We start from the raw sequence: 22800 nt of genomic DNA on the forward strand, positions 1-22800 counted from the left end.
AGGTATCACTTCCTCCAGGAAGCCTTCCCTAACAACCATCTCGCCCTCCTCCCAAGGGCATCCTGTGCTTCCCAGTTTGTTACAAGGCATTCTGCTGATAATCCCACGCCTGAATCCCCAAGGCCAAACCCAGCTCTGGCACACGATGGTTTCTTGTGTGGATGAGCCTAGGTTTAGAATAGTGCCTGGGACGTAATAAGTATTCAAAACATTCCAGTTCTTAGCATTGGCTCCGTGATGTCATCGTCTGCCCAGCTGCTCCAGCAGGCTGTGAGCTCCTCCAGGGAAGGGCTGAATCTGGCTCAGTTCTAGGTCCTCAGAACTCAGGGCCTGGCCTAGCCTGGGTGCATGTTTGTTGATATGGATGATGTTAAGCCATAGTGGAATACTAGACTAGATTTTTAAAAGGATGACTTATAAGCTCTGATGAGCACGAGCACCCATTGTGAGTTCCCTGAGAACAAGTCACTTGGACCAGCTTTGGTCCCCTTACCTGATTTGGGGGGATGGGGGGGTACCCCTGGCATTGTGTGTCTGTGTGACATTGAGGCAGTTGACATCAGAACTTTGGGGAACAGATGGGAACTTTGGGGAATGACTACCTCAGGCAGTGCCCTTTTCTGAGTGAAAAGAACTTGATAGGGTCTCCGGAGGTGTACTTCCGGGCTCTGCTTTCTGCCCTGTCCTTCTTGGTCATTTTTATCAATGGCTTGGCCGAGGCCATTGACAGCATGTGGATCAGATTTGTGGAGGACAGGAAGCTGGGAGGAATAGCTAATGTGTTGGATGAAGGAGTTGGGACTAAGCAGACCCCAGACTAAGCAGGCTGGGACCACAGGCCAATTCTGACATGACGAAACTGAACACAGACACATGTTGGGCCATACTTGGCTCCAGTAGCTCAGAGAGCACAAACTCTGGGGTGGAAAAGGGAAGAGGAGGCTGAGTTGCAGCAGCACATGGGAAGGGGGCCTTTGAGGATTTGTTTGCTCCCACCTTGGTAGTCACCTGGCGGGTGCGGCTGCCAAGGAGCTGGTAGGCCTCAGCCTATGAGGCCAGAAGCCTGGGGAATTTGTGACGAGGACATAGATCTGCTCTGACAGTGAGACCCCCTGGGAAAGGGACAGGGGAGGGAAGTGTGTGTCCCACAGAGGACAGCTGGGGTAGGTGGCAGGTGACAGCGAAGCAGGCCTGGGGGAAGCAGCTGAGGAAGCAAGGCTGTGGAGCCTGGGGCAGAGCAGACTTGGGAAACTCTGGGATTGATGAGGAAAGCCATGGGGAAGCAGTTCTCAGCTCAGCACCAGGAATAACTTTCCAGCAAACAGAGCTGTCCTGCCCTGGAAGAGACCACCTTGAGAAGTAGTGAGCTCCCAGTCACTGAGGTGTGCAAGCAACTTGCTCAAGTCACAGAGTGAGTAAGTAGATTTGAACCCTGGTCTACTAGCATGACAACATCCATAGTCACAACATCCTGGTATCGGGATGTTAGCGGCAAGTAGGCTCTCTAGCCCTGTGGCCAAGTCTTTGGGTTCTGGCCTCGGCTGACCCAGTCAGGGAAGCTCTCCCAAGCTAGCCTCTGGGATGCAGCTGCAAGGAGTCCTCCCGACAGGCAACCGGAAGGAGGCATCTGGGGTCCATGGGAGTCCCCTCAGCTCTTCCAAGCATTATGGCTTACTTCTTTCCCCTGAGCAGATGACAGGCCCAGCAGCTGACAGCAAGTGCCACGTTAGTGCAGAATTATGCTTCCCAGATGGCTCTGCCACACCCCCACCCTCAAGCCAGCTCCTTCTAAGACATAAGGCAGGACATCCAGATTCCCACTTGGCTAAAGTCTGGGTTATCTTCTCCCTTCCAAGGGCAGAAATTCCTCTGCTGCCTATGTTTGCACACCTCAGAGGATAGAGAACTCACTAACTTCACTGTGGGCTAGTTATGCTTATTAGAAAGTCCTTCCTGGTCCAGAATGAAACCTGTCTCTAGGGAAGAGAATTCCCCACATTGGGCCCAGCCCTGCCCTCTGGAGCCACACAGACAAAACCTCTTTGGTTCCACTTTAGATTCCAAGGGGGGAAGGAGGGGAGGGAGAAGGAGGAGTAGGGGGCGGCACAGAGACAGGCTTGGACTTGGGAGCACTGGCCCTGGCATCCCCAACTGCCCTCTGAAGCTCCCTCTTTCCCTGGCCCCTGGGCACTGGGATGGTGCTTGATGGGGGCTTGCAAATAATAAGCTTGAACTGAATCAAAAGCAAAAGCTGGAGGAGCCACAGCTGCAGCCCTCAGAGAGCCCATGGTCTGACCATTGACCATTCTCAACCACTTTCCACCAGGAAGGCTACATTCCCAAGGGTAATAAGGGTCAAGTTCAGTTCCCAACTCCACGTGAGCTGAACCCCTACCCCTTTCTTTCCCACGAGGCAATGAATGTCAGGTGTGAGGGAGCCAGAGCGTCCATTACTCTGCTCTACAGCTCCATGGTTAGGAGCCCCGCTCCAACAGGAAGGAAAGACACCACCCAGAGCCTATGGGAATACGGTCTCTTGTCTCCTCCTCCATCTGGGGGGCTCCTGGTGTCTACTCCCCCAAGGCTCCAGCTGGGCCAGCTGGAGTGAGGCCCTCCTTATGTCGAATGAGACCCTCTCCAGTGCAGGGTCTTCTAATTCTCCACAGAGAAGAGTACAGGAGCTTTTTCAAAACCTCGCCCACCTCCCCGGACTCAGATATGTTCCCAGCCTGCTCCATGTTGAACACTTGCTTGGGGAGCTGTGGGGTCCCAAAACTGAATGAAATGGGTTTGTCGTCCTCAAGGAGCTTTGTCCAATGGGCGGATAAACCTGCAGCTGGATAACGCAAAACCCTGGGTCAGGGCTGGAATGAAAGAGGCCAGAGGCAGGGTCTAGCCCAGCTTGAAATCAGGCTAGGCTTCCCAGAGGAGGTGACTATTGAATGGATCCTTGAAGGATGAATAGGAAATCTCTGACTGGAAGGGGTGGAAGAATGGGAGTCTGTGATGGGTGATAAAACCTGGGAATTTTTTGGAGTCACCAGGCTAATGGTCTGACCCCACTCACAGCCCACAGCTGGGCCATGTTCCCTTCTTGATGAGTAAGGCAGTCAGCTGACTGGGCAAGAGAGCCAAAGACGGATCCCAGGGCTCCCATCAGAGAGGTCAGCAGAGTTTTGCTAAGAATAGTTGCCCCATGGCTTGAGGGGCAGAGTCCAGAAGCACAGGCTGCCCCCCCGCCCCCCCACTCAATGTCCGTCCTGGGCAGAACGGGGCAGCAGCCCCCCCGCACACTGGCTCCCAAACCAGACTTTGACGGCTGCTTGGCCCAGGACCATATCCAATAAGTTAGAACGTGGGTGTTTGGGAGTTTTCTGCCAAACTAGAGTTCCTCGGGAAGGGGGAGAAGGGAGTGTTGGGTTTCTTTGGCCAAACATGACTTCCTGATTCTAAGAAAAATTAGTTCAAAATTCTTACAAGAAATAGAAAGGAAAACAATACACACACAGGAACACACATACACACACATACACGCACACCATACACACATGCAAAGGCACACACCACACATACACACACAAACCCACACACGCACTTGGATTTCTTTGTTAAGATATGGAGCTTACAAAACATTCTGCCATGTTCAGCCTCAGTGAATCACAAACACATGGATTCAGTTTTCCTTGAATGATGCCTGGTTTAAGAAACTGAAGAATGAGGAGAGAGGAGAGTTTGGCAAAAGGCAAGTGGAGAATTCGAGGCTCTAGCTAAATCCAGATGCTGGTTTGACCCACCCCTCGTTCCCTGTGTCACTCTGGTCTGGGAATGAGTGAAAACAAGGCTCAGTTGACTCCCCAAGTTTAGAAGCAAACTCCAGGCTTAGTGGAACCATCATGGGAAGAAAGAGAGAGAGAGAGAGAGAGAGAGAGAGAGAGAGAGAGAGAGAGAGGGAGAGAGAGAGAGAGAGAGAGAGAGAAAAGCACCTGCTGGGAACTGGTTTGTAAATTTGCAGATGGCCTTCTGTCTATTTTATGGCTGAGCCTAACAGTGTGATAAATAGCAGAACTTGAGGCAAATCTCGAGTCCTGGGGCACAGTGATGCTCCGACAGCATATCCAGCAGCAGCGTGTGTCTCGTGAAGGGAAAAGGGCTTTGCAGACCCTGCACTAGCCCCTGAGTGGAAGAGTGAAACAGGATTATGAAGATGAGGGTGTGGCATGACAATTCTTATGACATCATGTTAAATTTTTTTTAAAAATGAAGAAGAAGCAGATAGACTTATTTTTGCAGAAGTAACAGTAAGTATCCTCCAAGAACTTAAAGGAACAGAAAGTTGCCAATACTCTTTGGGTTAGTCTATAAATGAAAAGCAAAAGAGATCGGAGTAGTGACAAATGATATTGCTGGAAGAAAATGGGAAAGGAAGGCTTCCAGGCCCAAACACTTGACTTTTCTAATGAAAAAAGGTGTAATTAGCACGGGATCAGTCAGCATTGGAGCTGAGAGTGGCAAGTCACTCAGCACGCATCCAAGAACCACCCATGGGAGAGGGACCCTTGTTCAAGGACATGACAATGCTATAGTGGGTCCTAACCATCAGGCTACTAGTTCCTATGTTAACGTAATGCGAGGCAGAATTTTCTAAATTTTGTTTGAGGCTTCTATGTTCATAGATAGAGAGATAGCAAGTCTTGCAGCTGATTTTGTTTTTAGAAGCATTTTTCAAGTGGCAAATGTAAGGTAAGAAGGGACACATTGTCCAGGGAAAGGGAGAGACTTTTGTGGTTTGATGGCAGTGTCCCTCCTTGAGACCTTAAGATCTGCAGTTATGGAAAGGTGCACCAATTTGCACCAGAGGCTCAGGGACCTTCTGAGGGAAAAGAGACGAAGACCCCATCGCATGCTCCCTGTGATTTGAAGTTAAGGTCAGGGTATACTAGGGTGCCCGTAATCAAAGTCTGTTGGTACTAAAGCCCTCCCCGCCCCACCCCAGGGCTAACTCACCAGGAGGGCAAAGAGACTCAGGGCTCAACCCCAGGGAGCTAAGCCCAGGGCATGCCTGAGGCTGCTTTGAGGAACAATGCCTGAGCTCTTTGGTGGGATCTAGGAGCCAGAGCCAGGCATCCCAGGGCCTGGAGCAGGAATATGCACCTGCAAGGGGCTGTGTGCAGGCTGGAAACAGAGCATGCAGGGCCTGTGTTCAACAGCGACACCATGTGGAAGGAGCCAGAGCAACAGAGCTAGTGGCAATATCAAATGTTCCAGCTTGTTCCATTGAATAAAATAAGCTGATCTTGGCCTGAGGGGTGCAGGCCTCCTGCTTGTACAGAGAAGTAGGATTATATTCAGCATATTCAGTTCTCAAGTCAGTAGATAAGGCAAAAACTAAGTATAATTAAATTTACCCTTGAAGATCCCTTAAATTGCCTGTAATGTTCAGGAGGTACAGTTTCATACAAATTCATTCAAGTCAGTTTCCTCCTAGTTTTGGAATGGGTTGATGTTTCTTTAGGTGAATACCAGCTGAAACAGTCTGCATACACATAGAGGCCACGATGTAAAATAAAACCCAAACTACCCTCTTTCACTGCCTGGAATCACAATGGCTGCAGGGAAATACTCACACTTTGAGAAGTACATGGAAATTAGGACCGGCTTAGTGCAAAGCAGACGCACCTCTCCTATGGTACGCTCACTCGGGGCCATAGCTCTGAAGGGGGGAGCTCCTGCCTCCTTTAAATTATTTTTCTCTCTTTCCACAGCATATGTAATTGGATTCACTTAAATGCACATATGTTGGGACTCTACAGGTGGGGCCCCAGAAATGAACTGAAAATGTCAAACCTGGAGTCACACTGGTTATACAATTAATTAAATGGTCCTGCCGGCAAACAGATTTAACCAGTGGGTTCCCCAAGTGGTGAGCCTGCAGGGAGAAATGCTCTGGCCAGAGGCTGTGGGCATTTGTCCTCTTGGGAATTTATTTCTGTGAATGAATAAATTGGCATTTGGTTTATTTGGTCTCCTCTTGCCAGCATCAGAGGATAGGCCTGACCAGTTCAGGGGCTCAGACGAGGTAGAGCTTCCAAACCAGTCAGCCAAGGACCACACTCTGGGCCAGGTGAATTCACTAAGAATGATAAGAATAAACATTCATAGTTAAAAAGACAACAGGGTCAGAATTAGGGTTGTGTGATGATAGGATTTTTTTCTTCTCTGTTACCAAAAATGTTTATAATTTGCTTACCTAATTTTTTAAAGCACAAAACATCTGTAAAAGATAACTCCTAACCATCCTCCAAGGGTCAGTTCAAATGCTGGTCATGAAACTTCCCTGAATTCTGCTTCAACTGCCTGTCCACTGTTCTTTAGTCATTTACTATGAATTTATTAGGCACCTACTATGTACCAGACCGTGTGATGTTCCTGTGAAAGAGAGAAATTCATATTCTTCAGAATTCTTTTTATGGTAAGGGACTTGTCCTTGTTCATAAGAAATTCCTTGATGAGCCACTTGTACCAGAAGCTGAGCAGCACCTCCACCCCACCCCACACCAGAAACAGGGTATAAGTGGAGGTTCCTTTTGAAAGACAAGGACAGGATTTATGGCTGGTCTTGGAATAAAGGTACAGAGAAGAAAGGTGCAGGGAAAGAGAGAAAGGTGGACAAACCCTAACATGACCCTCAGTGATCCACACCCTTGTATAATCCCCGTCCCTGAGTGTGGGTACAATCTGTGACTTACTTCTCACTAATAAAACATGGCAAAGGCAATAGGAGGTCACGCCTATGACTATATTGTATGAGACTCTGTCATAGATAACTGGAGAGTGACGGATCATCCTCCTGGCCTTGACCAAGCAAAGATTGATGTTGGGAACTGGCCAGAGGCAGGGACCTGCAGGTGGCCTCCAGCTGATGGCCATTAAGAATCCAGGCCCTCAGACAAATAGCCACAAGGAAAGGAATTCTTCCCTGGCCAAGCCTTCAGATGAGAACACAGCGCAGCTGACTTTGATTGCAGCCTCGTGAGATACCAAGCGGAGAATCCAACAGTTTCTGACCCATCGAAACTGGTAGATAATAAATGGAGGTTGTGTTAGGTCACTAAGTTTGTGGTAATTTGTTACCCAGCAATAGATAACTAATGAGAGAGAGAGAGAGAGAGAGAGAGAGAGAGAGAGAGAGAGAGAGAGAGAGAACCAAGCGACAGCTGAAGGGATTACATTCCTCAGTGTGATCTTGCTCCCAACTGTCAGTGAAGTTACAGAATTTAACAACCACTTGAAGCAAGGGATATGTGTGTACCGGTGATGGCTGTACCTCATGACTTATTGTAGGAATCTGAAGACAGAGAAAAGCAAGAGGCAGTAAGCACTGGGAATTCATGGAAAAATAGGAGGTTTCGCCAGTCATGGTGTGGGGAATGGCTCTGGGCACTGGTGACGGTGTGTGACGTGGACATGTGTGGGACCTGGTCCGTGCCCCTGCGAAGGCTGCCGTGAACACAGATGTGTGGGACTCGGAGGGAGGAGCGCTACGTGCAGGTCTGTATCAGCACCAAGTGTGCCTGAGTCAGTGGACACTTTCTAGAAAAATGACCAGTAAGCTGCAGTGCTAAGTAAAAGTATGAAGGAGGAGGAGGTCGCCCCAAGGGGCTGCCTGCTGACAGCAGAAGCAGAGGAGGAGGGTTTCATGAAACTTCTCATCTGGGCCTTGGAGAAGCCTGGTCAATCTGACGTCCGTAGTATGTCAGGAGCCATGCTGGGTGCTTCAAGCACATTATCTTATTTCATTCTCAGAATAACCCTGCGAGGGAGGGCGGTGTCCTTCCCATTTTACAGATAAGGTCACTGAGGCTCCCATGCTAAGAGACTTGTTTAAGTTCATACATCTGGTGAGTGACTCCAAAGCCCCTGTTCTTACCCTGGAGCCTCGTGCAGATTCCCTTATTGTGACTTAAGGAGTCCCAACTGGCCAAGGGTAGGGTGCACTCAGCTGCACTGTGGCGGGCCTGTCTGTGGTGGGGGTCGGGGGGCTCAGGTTTGGTGCTGGTTTGGTGTGGATTCTAGAGAAAAGCGGCCCAAGAGCTGGAAGGTGCCAGATTGTGGGAAGAGTGATTGAACTGGGCTCCAACCCAGGCCAGCTGCCCCACCTTCCTCCCACCAGGCCTCCTTTCTGTGGAACAAACTGTCTCTGTGACTGTCTCCCTGCCAGATGGTGAGACCCTCCCAGGCAGGCGCAGGGTCTTTTCACCCCTTGTATCAACCTCCACCATTACCACCCAGACTTCATTACATCTCTTCATCTCTCTTTGCTTGTCTATTAGATTTCCATTTCCTGCAAAAATCTGTTACGCTGACTGCCAGGTAGAGGTTAGTGTGAGTGACAAGGGGAAAATGAACCTGAGCCCCTCCTAGCATCTTACATAAAAATACAGCGATGTACATGACCCTTCTCCGTGGAGAGGTTATGATGACTGGTCCTACCCCTTGGCAGGGCACTTCTTGTTCAGTGACATGAATGGTTAGTCCAAATAAAAATGGTAGCTTATTTCTATGTCACTACTGTACAAAGAAAGGTGTCAGTACCCCATAAAGTAGTACGCCAGCTGTGACTACAAAATTCATTTAACGAACCATACTGAGTACATCCAGGGTTGCAAGCAGCATCAGTGGTGGGGACAGGTCATCACCAATAGTTATTCATAAATGAAGAGCTGGGAGCATTTCACAGACAGAAACTTAAGCTAGGTCTTGAACATAGAGTGGGACTTGACTAAGAGGAGAAGAGGGCATCCGTGGAAGGGGGAACGGCATAAGCAAAGGCGTGGAGGTAGAAAAGTTTGTGGCATGCTTAGGGACTAATGAGACGACCAGCCTGCTTTTAGGCATCTGGCATAGAGATGGGGTGGCGGGTTCTTCTGGAAAAGAAGTTAGAGAATTTAGAGTCATGAATGCCAGGCTTTGGGACCCAGACTTGCAGGTTGTTGGAACTAGAAGCAAATGTGCCTTAATGTGTGTCCTCCCACTGCCTTGGAATGATTACACTGCAGAAAACCCCTGTCTCCTGGGGTTATATCTTGGAGCCCCTGGGGACAGAAGAGCAGCAGCCAGGCCCTTTAGCTCCAGCCAGAAGGCCTGATCCCAAGACATCAGGAATTTTTTTTTTTTTTTTTTTTTTTTAACCATTAGAACAATTCTGGTGTTTGTTTTATAACAAACCCCTGCTTGGTCCCCTTGGCAGTTCTGGTTCAGTAAGCCCAGCCTGCCATCTGAATTTTCAAAGCAGCTTTGGTGATCTTGCTCAGCCCCAAGTGACAATCCCCACACCAGAGTTGCTGCTCCTTGACCGGAAGGCCCGGCCCTGGGCTGGCCAGAGCAAGAGCTCAGGGAACTGTGGGTGATGGGTGGATGGGTGGATTATGGACCAGTTGAAGCTAAAGGAAGGAAGGTTCAGGGATGGAGGCGATTGGGGCTCAGAAATGGGTCATTTTTTCCCCCAAGAAAGTTTAATTCTCCCTTAGCAGGAAAAATTTAAAGCACTGCCATTTTTCAATGACACGGTTACTCTACCCCCAGCCCAAACTGTATAATAAACAAATGAAATGTATGAACATACACTGGCTTTTCTCAAGTTAATATCACATTCCATTTCCAGCCAAGACCAAGCGCTTTGGTCTGGTGGAAAGAGACCAGGACTATGAGAGCCAGGACTCGGAGAGCTGGACAGGCCCTTTGTGACAAGGTAAACTAGGTAAACTAAGGCTCAGGGCGACGGTGACTTAGCCAAGATCACATGATGATTTGTGTTGGAAGCAGGTCTGGGGCCCAGGCCTCTGACTCTCTGAGTCCAGGAATTTTTTAAGTTAAATGACTTGCTCCAGGTCACACAGCTAGGAAATGGCAGGGCAGGATGGGAACCCAGGTCTGTGTGACTGCAGGGTCCACACAAGGGCCTCTACCTTTCAGGGCTTTCTGTTCTGAGTAAGAGGTGATGCCCTGGCAGTAAGGATGGTCAGCAGTAAAGGATGGGAAAGCTGCCTAACAAGAGTCCAGTGCTTTATTTTGTTATAAAACTGAGAAAAAAAAGTGAAAAAAGAAAAGTCCTGTGTTTTTTCCATCGATGCACTTATTTAGCTGCTGTGTAATTGTCTATTTTCTCATCAGTCTCCCTCACAGCCTATGGACTCCTCAGGGACAGAAACACATCTTTGTATCTGTCACGCCCAGTATCAGGCCAAATACCCAGAAAGCACAATGCATGATTGTTAAATTCATTAGTTCACTTGACAAGTATGAATGAGTACCTACTGTGTGCCAGGCGCTTGGCTAGGTCTAGAGTAGAACCTCAACAGAATATCATCTCTGCTTTTACAGAGTTTATGTTCCAGTGGAAGATAAGGAAACCATTCAATAATTTAATTCAGATAGAATAACAATGTATAATAAGTGCTGTATGGGGCAAGGAACAGGGCATAAGGAGGAAGAGTAAAGGTGGTGGTGAAGGGGTGGGGAGCGCCTTTCTAAAGAGGCAACATGGAGGCTGAGATCTAAAGGAAGAGGAGGAAGAGGCATAAAGCACTGGGGAAGCACGTTCCAGCCAGAAGGAACAGCACGTGTGGAGACCTTGAGATGGGGAAGGGTTTGGTCTGCCACCGAAACTAAAAGGCCCCTGGGACTGGAGTGAGTGGGGCACGAGATGACGTGGGGCAGAGGCTGGAGGGGTAATGCAGGGCCTTCTAACTCAGGTTAAGGATGTGAGGGTTTATTCTAAATGCCATGGAAGCCACTGAAGGGTTTTCGGTAAATAAGTGACATGGCTCAATCAGCTTTTCACAAAATCATTCTGCCCACTGTGTGGAGAATGCATCGGAGGGGAACAAGAACCGACGTGAGGCCAGGGAGGTTACTGTGGCGTCAGACCTGCATGGTGGGGATGAAGCTGGGTTCTATTTAGGAGGAAGAATCTGGAGTTGCTGATGGACTGGCCTTGGCGCAAAGGGAATAAGCAAGGAGGCTTGAATAACTGGGTAGATGGAGCTGCCATTTACTGACAAACAGAAAACAGAAGAAGGAGCTAGTTTGCTGAATAAAATCTCAAGGTGGTTATGCTGAATTTGAAATGCTTGTGAAACACCCAGTGGAGATGTCAAGTAATAGTTTGAGTGTGGAGCTAAGAGGAGAAGCCCTGGAGGGAGGAGGGAAATCTATGTTGGGGAGAGTTGGACTTGTAGGTGGGTATTAAAGCCCTGAGGACAGATGAGAAAAGGCCTGAGAAATTGCAACGTTTAGAGAGTGAATAGAGAGAGTGGGGTGGAGGGGCAGAGGGCAGGCAAAGAGCCAGGAGAATGTAAGGTGATAAGAAAGAGTATTTTAGGAGGGAAAGAGTGATTAGAGGCTGTACCAAGTGTATCAACTGCTGTGGAAAGGTCACGTAGAGCAACAACTGAGAGTGTCGTTTGGATTTAGCAACATGGGGGCCACTGGTGACCTTGACAGATTCACAGACTCAGTGCATGATTCAGGAGATGTATAAGGAGGAGACAACAACAAGAATGGGTTGAGAAATCAGGGAAAGCTGCCAGAGGGAGGTGGCATTTCAGTAGAACCTTGAAGTCTGAGTCCTGAGAGACCTAAATGCTGCCTACAAGAAGCTGAGCTGTGTTTGACAAGGCCACCCTGCAAGGAGCAGAAAGTGACATTAACTGGCCTCCCAGCCTGGGCAGCACTATCTCCAGGACACTAGAGGGAAATGTGGAGAAGCTGGCTCACTCCTCAGTAGCAGGGAGGCTGATGACCCTGCCTTAGGGGACAGAGCCCATCATACCCCCCCACCCCCACCCACAGGATTCACTTCCCTCCCTGCAGAGAAGTCCTGGGAGGTAAGGATTCTAAACCTATGGCCTCAGAGCAAAGGGCTCTTAGACACCATCTGGAATAGCCAGTTCACTACACATCTGGAAAGTCTGAGACCTAGAGAGGAGCAAGGGTTGGCCCAAGGTCACACAGCACATCAGTATAGAGACCAGGTGATCTCCAACGATTTCCTATGGCTATCACTCTAGTGGGTGAAGTCTCAATTCTTTAGCGTAGCACTCAAGGTCTTTCCTGATTGAGTAAGAATCCATCCTCCAACTTCATCTCCCACCATCTTTCCCTCACACCCTGTTATCCAGCCCCCTGAATATTTGGCACACCCAAATATATAGCCTCCTGTAGTCCACACAACAATGCTTGGGAGTAGGTGTTGTTCCCATTTTACAGATGAGAAAACTGAGGCTCAGAGAAGTTTGATAACCTGTCCAAGGTTGCACAGCCAGTGCAGTACACTGCTGAGCCAGGACATCATCTCATGAGTGTCTCCAAAGTCATCTTTTCCCTCACCCTGCTGCACTCACCATAGAGCCCCTCCTTTGGAAAGCAATCCCTGAACCCCTCGCCCCGAGCTACTTTGGAGTCAGGTCCCTTCCTATGACTCCAAATCACTTGTTCAAGTGACTAAAACGTTCATTGAATGGGACTGAGATAACGTGCCACTGAGCAACACAGACTCCAGCAGCTCATAAAGGCTGCTCCCAGGCCTGCATCCACCCACAACAGGAGCAGGGCACGGACAGCACCTGTACAGAATCCTCTTCCCACCTCGCCCAGACCTCCCAGCCAGACACTCTGCCCCTCACCTGGAGACCACCAGCGGCAGGATCAGCATCTTCAACATCCTCATCAGGAGCTCTCCAGGGAACTGGAAGTAACTAATTTCCTGAAAACACAGCAAGAGCTGGGGTTACAGTAGGCGGTGCGGACTTCACAGCCGGCTCAGTCCTTTATAACCTCCAGGCACTATTTTGTCTGCACTCTCCTACCTAGCATATAGACAACAGAATCTTGGAGAAAGCACTGGCTTTTGGAGCTAACCAAACATGGGTTCTGATCTTGTCCCTCTAACCATAACTACTGTGTTTCTCTGAAAATAAGACCTAGCCAGACAATCAGCTTTAATGTGTCTTTTGGAGCAAAAATTAATATAAGACCCGGTATTATTATATTATATTATATTATATTATATTATATTATATTATATTATATTATATTATATTATACTATATTATATTGTATTATAAGACCCGGTCTTATACTATAGTAAAATAAAACTGGGTCTTATATTAATTTTTGCTCCAAAAGACACATTAGAGCGGATGGTCCGGCTAGGTCTTATTTTCGGGGAAACATGGTAGCTGTGTTGCCTTAAGCAAGTTATTCTATGTCTCTGAGGTTTTCTCACCTGTAACATAAGGGTAATAACCACTTCATAGGGTCATTGGAGGCTTAAATGAGAGGATGCAGATAAAGCACTTGGCAGGGCGCCTGGTTGAGAATAAATGTTCAGTAGTCACAGTAAATAACAGCTCTCCACCACCTCTGCACCCTTCACCAGCCTATCCTTGGTATAAGTCTGTCTCATGTAGCAGGTGGTAAGTGACTAAAGGACAGGGTTGTATACTGTTCACATATTCATTCAACCCATACTGTGCGAGGCATCATACTGGGTACCCCAAAATGAACTAGACATGGTCCCTGCCCAGGAGAAGTTCTCAGTCTAGTTTATAAGGAGACAGACTCATAAACAGACCATGCCATTCTTGAGTCAGTTTCTAGCCATATTGGGTCCATTCCGTAGCACGCCCCCACCCTCTTCACAGATTTTTACTAGCCCCTCACAGCAGGTCTCATTTAAAATGCTGAAAGAGAATGAGATTGGGCTGATGAGACACCATTCCGTATAAAGAGCCCTTACTGGGCAGAGACCTTACACTGGGCTTCCTCATGGGCTGCTGGTTCCAGCCTATCCATGGGGACTTGGATTAGGGCGCTAAATCCTTAGCCAATCAACTGTCTGCAGAGTAATCCATCACATGGCCGAAACTGACAACTGAAGTGGAAGGCGCCACTAAGCCCAGTAAAATTTAAATTTCAGATAAACAACAAATATTTGCTCTTTACTTATACTAAACAGTATTTCTTGTTTATCTGAAATTCAAATTCAACCTGGTGTGCTGTTTTTAAATTTAAATTTAATTTAATTCAGTGTTGCTGTTTCTGACAACCGTAGCTTGAGGTCACTTTCCTCAGAGGGTAAGATTGTGGGTGAGGCCAGTCCATGGACTTGCAAACACCACCCAAGTTAAAGTTTTGTACTTGCAGCTATCTTCTTTTTTTTTTTTTTTAAACCAAAGCCAAACATAACACTTGGTTAATGGTCTGATATTTGAAAAGTCCCAAATCATAGAATTTTGGTGCAAAGAAGGGGTTTTAAAAATCTTCTAGCTCAGCTGACTCATTTTGTAGATGAGGAAACTGAGCCAGAAAAGGAGGTGACTTGCCCCACACACTGAGTTAGCAACAGTGCAGGACAGGAAATCAGGCCTCCTCGCCCCATTCTCCTGCCATTTACAACACACCAAAAAATCTGCTTTTAAAAATATACCTACCATACTATGTATTTTTAATTAATTTTAATCTATGTGTATACTTTTTAATTTAAGTAGCACTATACTGATAAAAAGGCAGCCCCTTCCTCACGCATCTCTATCCCCTCCCCAACTTCCCAGGAGTCAATATCTTCACCTCCTCTAGCTGTTTCCCTTAGTGTTATTAGTTCTAAATACTATGGTTATAATACTATTTCTAGATGTATCTTTTTGACATCTATTAACTTCCCTGCCATGACAGATGAAGACTCCATTCCCTTTTTCCTCCTACCATTTCACCACTATACCAATTCTTGATTAGATTAACAGTCCAGGTTTATAATATTTTGATCATAAAATATTGTCCACTGTTGAGAAAAGTAAAACGCTACAACCATGCCTCCTTTTGATACAACCTTCATTTTTATTTTCCTTGAAGTTAATAATTGACTGATTTTTCATTTGCCTTGTTTTCTATGGATCACTCACTAATTTCTTCCAAATGCTTTAACATCTCTTTTGAAATGCCTAACAATAGTATTTTTTGTATACTCATGCACGTCAGTTCCATTTTATGTCCTCTGAGACCTCAGTCTAAGATCTCCATCTTCCTGTTCCAGTTTGGACATATTGCTGTCTAGGCCCAGTGGTTGTCCCAGATCTCCTCTTTGCTGTTATTCTGGAACTTTCTCCTGTATAGGATCCCCTCTTGCCTGGATCCCTTGTCTTCTTGTTTTATTTCCTTGTTTTGCTGGAACATCTCTTTTGGTAGCTTCCACAGTAAGGGTGAATGGGAGAGAAACTTCTGAGTCCTTACATAAGTAAAAATGTGTTTATTCTACACTTAACCTCTGATAATAGTGTGGCTATACTATATAAGATTCTTAGTTTAAAAGAATATTCCCTCTACATGTCAAAGGCATCTCCCCTTGTCTTCTAGAATCTAGTGTTGCTTAAGATGTTTGGAGCCATTCTTACTTCCTCTTCTTTACATGAGACTGGTCTTATTCTCTCAGAACCATTTAAGAATCATGTGTTTATCTCCCATTTTCTGTAATTTTAAGGTGATATAACATGGTATTCTCTCTCTCTCTCTCTCTCTCTCTCTCTCTCTCTTAAAATTTGCAGTGCTGTGCATAGATTTCATTGCTGAGAACTTTCTTGTCTTCCCTGTGAATTTTTTATCTCCACTTTTTTCTGTTAGCTTTCTCTAAAGCTCTCATTAGAGAGTTGGATGATGGACATTCTAATTTTCTTATATTTTCTTTTTCCATCTTCATCTCTTTTTGTTTTACTCTCTGAGAGATTTCTGCAACTTTATCCCAGCTATTAATATTTTAACTTTGGCTTACCTATTTTTAATTTCCCAAAGCTCTTTCTTGTTCTCAGGTTGTTTCTTCTTTTTGCATCCCATTTAATTTTATAGTCACTATACAGTTTCTCATATTTTTGAAGAACTTAAAAAAATTTTTTTAAGTTTTCTTCTACCCCTTGCATTGTCTCTGCTTCATTAGAGACCCTCTTTTCTGTTTGTTTAGTTTCTGTCTTTCACGTTAGAAGCTTTGACTTTGGCTTTCTGCTCATATGGAAGTGTGAGACATTAAAATTCTGTGTACATGAGTAGAACTTGTCAACTGATGGCTCCTCAAAGAAGGGTGATGGTTGATTATCTGTTTTTTGGGTTTTTTTTTGTGTTTTTTTTTTTCACTGGGGTAGGGTGGGATAGGGGAAGAATCTCCCTTACATCAGAATTTGGAGATCTTTTCTCTGTGGCTTCAGTGAGATAAATCTCTTCCTACCTCTGACTGGGTGGTGTGCCTGTGCCTAAGCCCAGCTGACAGCCATCTTATGGGGAGCCCACACTCAGAACACAGATGTCCACTAATTCATTTACAGTATGAGCCTCACCACCTTCCCTCCCCCAACACACACAGGTGGGCCTAATACCCTAAGTCAAGCTTCTCTGGTTCCTTGGGGCAAGCAGTGGGGTAGAGGTGGGTGGATGAGGAGTCCGCTGATTACATGAACTGGAAGGGACCTAGGGGTCTAACTGCTCCAGTTAGTTCCGACCAAAGTTCCGACCAATGTCTCTGATCTCACCTCTATGCTTCACTCCTGCCTCCTGCCACACCTGCACCTTCAAGTCCAGAGTTCTTGTGGAGTTCTCCAAGACGAGCTAATGTGGTATGTACTTCTAGAGACACAGATTTTAGCTTTTAGTGCTGTCCTAGATGAGGTCATTCAACTCTATCCACTTCCCATTTTGCCTAATGTATTGTAGTCATTTGACTTTTCTCAACTGTCTTCTTTTATATTCTCTTTGTTCTTGGGAGTCCGTATCTTTTTTCCACTACAATTTTGGTGAATTCCAGGAAAGAAAGGAAAATGGATACAATTGTAAATTCACCATGGTTTAACTAGCACTCTCAAAATGACCTATATGTTTAAATGCGATGCTGATTTAAAAAAAAAAAATTCCAAGTCTTGTGATTTTGTAAGTTCTTTTCTCAAATAGGATATTCTACCATTTTGCAAATTGTTTATGATTTTTGCTTGTTGCGTAAGCTCACAAAATAAGAAGAGTTTGGTTTCTGAGTCACAGGCAGAGATCAAACAAACAACTCCTGGATTTCAAAGTAAGATGCTGAAAAAGCCAAGTCCTGCCAAATAATTGTTCTAAGACTCCACATCCTTCAGTTTATCTGGCAGGTTGGTTAATCCAGACGGGAACACATTTGAATTTCCAAACAGATGGGGAAGGCAGCTTTTGGGGAAGGAGGCCCCAGATGAGTTTGGCTTTTAATAACAGGCATTCCAATTTGTTTTCACAACATAATCTTCTGCAGGAAATATATTGTTGTTGTTGAGGAAAATTAAAGAAAGTAGATAGCAGATTGTTTGTGCCGTTGCCAGTTTAATTCAGCTGTTGAGGGTTCTCTCTGTGACAAGCACTGAACTAGGCTCCCATTTTGATTCAATAAAGCCCATGTGATATTCAGCAAGTCGAAATCTGATGGGAGAAATAGACTCCTACACAAATGGCTTTGAAGCAAGACAGCCAGCAGCTGGTTACAGTGGAGGGTGAGCGAGGGCTGAGTATGGGAGAGTATTATTTCAGATATGGGTAGGTCTGGAAGAATTTTTGTAAGATATGGAATAGGAGATGGTCTTGATGAAGGTAGGGCTTGGGCAGGTAGCTAAGAGATGGAGGAGGAAAGTAACATTCACTAAGAACCCACTATATGCCAGGCACTGATGAATCCTTGTTTACTCCTCACAACAATTCTAGTGCCCCCGCGCCCCACAACTCTATTTTTCAGATAAGAAAATTGACGCCCAGAAAGAAGATAGGATTTTGCATAGGGCCGCTCAGCCACTTACTGGTAGAGTCAAAGTTCAGGGTTTCTCTGCCTCCAGAGTTCATCCTTTTCCCCAAATAACTGATCGTGGTAACTTACCAGTGTTACTACAGTAATAGTGGCTCAATTCCCAGGGAGGGGGTGTTTTGCTTTTAATGGAAGACGAAATCTGATGCCTTGAACTTCAGTCGTAGAGTTCATATTAGATATCGGTGAACTACAGGAAGAGAAATTTTCTGAAATAGGGAATTTTTCAGGAGCCCATTGGCAAAGACTCTCTCCTTGACCAAACTTTAGACAGGATACTCCGGGTCCTCTTTCTGATTAGGCCTCATCCTTGGGAACTGTTTTCAACCTGCCTAGCCCAGTTGTAGCAAAAAATCCTGCTGAGTCAGTTTAGTGAGAATCCCCCACTCAGCCTTCAACCAGAATCCTGTAATTTTTCTCTCAATTGATCCCCTCACTATGCCCATTGGCTATAAATCCCAAAGTGTCTTTGTTGTATTCGGAGTTAAGCCTGATCTCTCTCCCATATTATAGTCTCCACACCTACACACGATCACAATAGTCCTGACAGTCTTCTTTACTGTTTTAACAAGAATTAGAATAACTTTTTTAGCACCCTGTGAATGTCCCCTCCTCTCCTGTAGGAGATGGGTACTCAGAGGGAAAAGGGTCCTCTCCAAGGCAAGGCATCTCCGCCCTTGCAGGTACATAGGCCAGAACCCTGGGGATTTGCCTTGCTTCCCTGTCCCCCAACCCCACATCCAATCAGCCACCACGTCCTGAATTTTGGAAACAGTTCTCATATCTGTCCCATTCATCCCTATTGTTAAGTCTCACCCCTGCAGCTGCCTCCTCACTTGGCCCCCTGCCTGTCCCACCACTTCCCTATCCTTCACTAAGCCCCAGAGGGATCTGTCCAAGCTCAGATCTGACCATATCACTTCCCTGCTCAGAGCTTCTCACGGCTGCCTCAGGTGCATGCGTGGTGATGGGATATGGAGGCCTGATGGTCCCTGTCCTCCAGCCCCTGCTTTACGGTGTGCGTTCCAGCCCCTGTAAACAGCTTGCTCCACACACTCCCAAATCTTTCCTGCCTCTGTGCCTTGCTCCTGCTGTCACCTCTGCCTAGAATACTCTTTCTGGGTTTCTATTTATACAAGCTGCTTTAGGAGGTATTGTCTGATGCCCACCTCGCACTTTTACAGGACCCCATTCTTCCCAGTCACACAGCTCTTAGCCCTGTGGTTATTCTAATGAGGAATCCTTGCCTCTCATTCACCTGGTGATGCCGATTTGTAACTATTTCCTCAGCCATTTTATTGCATGTTACTCTAGTTCTGTGATGTATTTTACACACCCATTTTACAGATGACAGAACTGGGATCCAGAGAGGTAAAGTGACACTGTCATGTCATCAGGGAGTCATGGAGAGGGAAGGTAACCTCCAGATCCCTCAGGCCCACACACCCCTCCTACAGGGGGACCCTGTGATGCCCCAGGTGGCTGACCTGTGGTGAGAGGCGTCGGGTCCTCAGGAAGAAGCCGAGGAGGCAGCCCACGGTGACAGATAGCACAGACAGGATGAGCAGTCCATTCCTCTTGCACACATCCCTCCCTCGTGCCAGGATGGCACCTGGCACCATGGTGAGCCCAGCCTGCTGGCACGGGGCACAGCACCATTCCATGCACGTGAAGCCAGAAGGGGGCACAGGGTCCTAGCTGGAGGCTTTGGCTCCTCAGCAGGCAGGTGGTCAGGGTTGCTAAGCACCAGTTGCCAGCCTGACAGCCATGGCCTGCGTGGCTGCCCCAGAGGGAAGCAGCAATCCTATTACCAGCTACGTCATTAAGAGCCAGGAGCAGATTAAGGCCTGGGAAATTAGAGCAGGCCACGTGGTCTGGGGGCTCGCACCTCAAAGTTAAGCGCTCCTCTTAAGCAGGGGAGGAGACCAGGGCTGGTGGGAAGAACAAGAGGAACATTTGCTTCGTTGGTTTGATTTTTATCCCCACTTCATTCCAGAAAGAATTGAAGGCAAGACAATAAGATACTAGTTTGTTGCCAATTAATTGCTAATACTAATTAAGCACTTATTATGCACCAGGTGCTGTTCTAGAAGCACATTACTTGTATTAGCACTTTTAATCATAACATCAATCCCAAAAAGTACTATAAGTATCATTTTACAGGGGAAGAAACTGAGGCAAAGAGAAGTTGAATAACAAGTATGTGCTGGGTGCCAGGCCTGCTCTTGTTGCCTTATCTGTGCAAATAACAGGGAATCATCCTGACAACCTAGGATTCCAACTTTCATTTTACTGACAGGGAGACTGAGACCCCAGGAGCCAGAGTCCCTGGGCCAAAGTCACAGAGCTCGCAAGAAGCAGAGTGGAATTCAGGCCTGTGTCGGTTTGGTTTTCACCACATGCACCAGTGGATGGGCTCAAAGGTGCTTAGCCTTTGAATTGTGGGCAACTTAGGATTTGAGCCAGTGGACCTGAGTTCCAATTTGGGCCCTGACACATTCTGTGGTGGGTTTCCTTCAGGGCTGCTTTAAGCCTAAAGCTGGGACCCCTATAGGTTTTCAGGGTCTTTTATTTTTAAAGGTGACAGAGCCCAAGGGACCTACATTCAAGTCCCAGCTCTGCCACTTACTAGTTGTGTGAAGCTAGATAAGCCATTTAAGCTCACTGTGCCTCAGTTTCCCCATCTATAAAACAGACGTAATATAATAATATAGCATTTACTTTATTAGGGCTGGTGCAACATCCCATCCAGAGAATATTTGTGAAAGCAATGGTGAGCTATAAAGTATTGAACAGGGATTATCATCTACATTTAGCATTTTTAGAGAACGGTTTTCTTTTTGCTATTTCTTGTGGCCTGGCCTGCCCTTTAAAGCCAGAGGGAATTAACTCTTGTCTATTTCACCAGGAATCTGTAATCTCATTAGGGGCAGTCAGGCCAGGTGGCAGCAGGGAGCAGCCTGTTTGTGGTGTGTATGCTGGGTGCACACAAGGGCTGCCTCCACTGACAAAGGGGAGGGTGTGGAGGATGGAGAGGACCAGGGGCTAAGGAACTGCTGGGGGTCCAGGTGGAGGGCACTGGGATGCAGCCCCAAAGCCATGGGCAGAGCTCCGACTGGCAGGGGACCCTCAGATTCCAGTCTCAATTTAACCAGCTTTGTGACTCTGCCCTCTTTGGGCCTCAGTCTTGCCCTCTGTAGAACGAGAGAAACCAGGTAGGTGCTTTCGGGTAGGTACTTTCTAAGGATCCCTCAGTTCAACAAGCAACCTTCAAAAGCCCAGCTCTTTGCCAGTTGCTTTGGGGATGTGGGTATGGGGTAGATACAAGTCTGAGAGTTTTATTTTTTTCCTTTAATTCCAACTCTTAAAACCAAGAATTTCCTGACATATCTTCAACTCCAACAAATACCCGTTTTCCAATTAACCAAGTGGTTTAGTTACAGTCTAGAAGAGACATTCTGAGTGGATATTTGGGTTTGCGTTTAGATCAATGTCCAGGCCTGGCCTTTAGCTATCCCATGAAGTAGGTTAGTCTTGCTTTCCACTTCAGCTCCAAGACTCATTCCCGTGATTCCCGTGGTGCCCCCACAACTGTTCTGCCTCCTGTCCCTCCCCCTCCAACACCACCACCACCTGCCTCCCAGACTCCAGGCCTTACTTTCTGTTGCCCCCACTGTCTTCAACAGGGGAAATTACAACTCATATAGCACCATCTCATATCACCCCTTCTGGGTACTGGGAACACAGCAATGACTTGACACAGTAGTTGCCTTCAGGAAGCTTACAAGAAGATTGAGGGGCTCTAAGAAAGGACTACTTCGCACTAAAGTGTAAGTGACTGATAATGAGCTTGCTAAGGATATTGGCAAATCAAATCGAAAGGCTCCCAGATAAGAACCCTTCAATAGCTCCCCACTGCCCACAGAATCAGTTGCTTTACACTGTCTTAGATATGCAAATTTTTTCCATAATTAAAAACAAGTTGAGAAATGCTGGATGAAACAAAGTTAAGCAGGTTCTTTATTCTAGGACAGCTCAAAGTCAGATTGATCGAGTTCAAATCTTAGCTCTACTACTAAATGTGTGACCTGGGACATATTTCTTAACTTCTCTATAAAATAGAAATGACACAACGGTATCTAGTTCATAGGGTTTGTGATGGGGGTCAAATATGGGAATGCATACTAGGTGCTCAGAGCACTGCTTGCTGCCTTGAAGACACTCACAGGTAGTTACTATTCATTTTAGCAGAGCCTTTACAACACCAACATATGTTGGAGGAAGTCTCCAAATGGGGGACACAGAATCCCAGCCCTCTTCTGGCGCAGAGAATTCCATGGGTCTGGTGTTCAGAGAACACACTTTGGAACACTCCAGCCTCCAAGATGAAGTCCCTGCTCCTTAGGGAAGCACTTGAGGGCCTCAGGGGCTTGTATTTGCTAACTTTTCTAACACACCGTCACACCTCGAGCTTCTACAACACCGAATGAGTTTGAGTTTCTTGAGCGCTGCACTCTCTCTCAGGCCTCCACACCTGTGTCCATGCTATTTCCTCTGCCTGGAATGTCCTTCCCTCTGTCTCTAAAGCCACAGATCGAATGCCCCATCTTCCCTGAAACTTTCCCTGACTACCCCAGATACAACTACCCCATCTCTTTCCCCTCCCACTAACTCAGGCCCTTCTGCCATCACCAATGGGGATTAACCCCAGTTCCCTTGTAAGTGGCCCTGATAAGGAAATAAAAATCTACAAGAATTAGATTAAATCTGTTTGTTACCATGTCATTTGAAAATGCCTTGATGGATTATCCTCAAAAGTTGGAGGGTATACTGGGGGACCTGGGGAACACCCCAAGGAACAAGGAGTTGCCCTCCAGAGCAACTGAAACTGACAGCAGTAGGAAGCGCGGGTGATGCTTCTTGGGAGGCTTGAGACACATATA

General features: G+C 46.7%; 1 protein-coding gene across 2 annotated transcripts in view; it reads right to left on the reverse strand.

Annotated features, from left to right (window-relative positions):
• Positions 1–19645, reverse strand: part of SLC1A7 (solute carrier family 1 member 7) — a 46572-nt gene extending 26927 nt beyond the window's left edge. For both annotated transcript variants that reach the window (XM_019742840.3, XM_074334739.2), the window contains exons 1-2: positions 19345–19645; positions 12684–12763 (exon numbers count right to left, since the gene is read on the reverse strand). In XM_019742840.3, coding sequence (XP_019598399.2) covers positions 12684–12763; positions 19345–19521 — 257 coding nt within the window. In that variant the 5' untranslated portion in view covers positions 19522–19645. The remainder of the gene's footprint in view (positions 1–12683; positions 12764–19344) is intronic.
• Positions 19646–22800: the final 3155 nt, after the last annotated feature.

Source organism: Rhinolophus sinicus, chromosome 14 (assembly GCF_057876585.1).
Source record: "Rhinolophus sinicus isolate RSI-liver-muscle chromosome 14, RSI-T2T, whole genome shotgun sequence".
Classification (NCBI taxonomy): domain Eukaryota; kingdom Metazoa; phylum Chordata; class Mammalia; order Chiroptera; family Rhinolophidae; genus Rhinolophus; species Rhinolophus sinicus.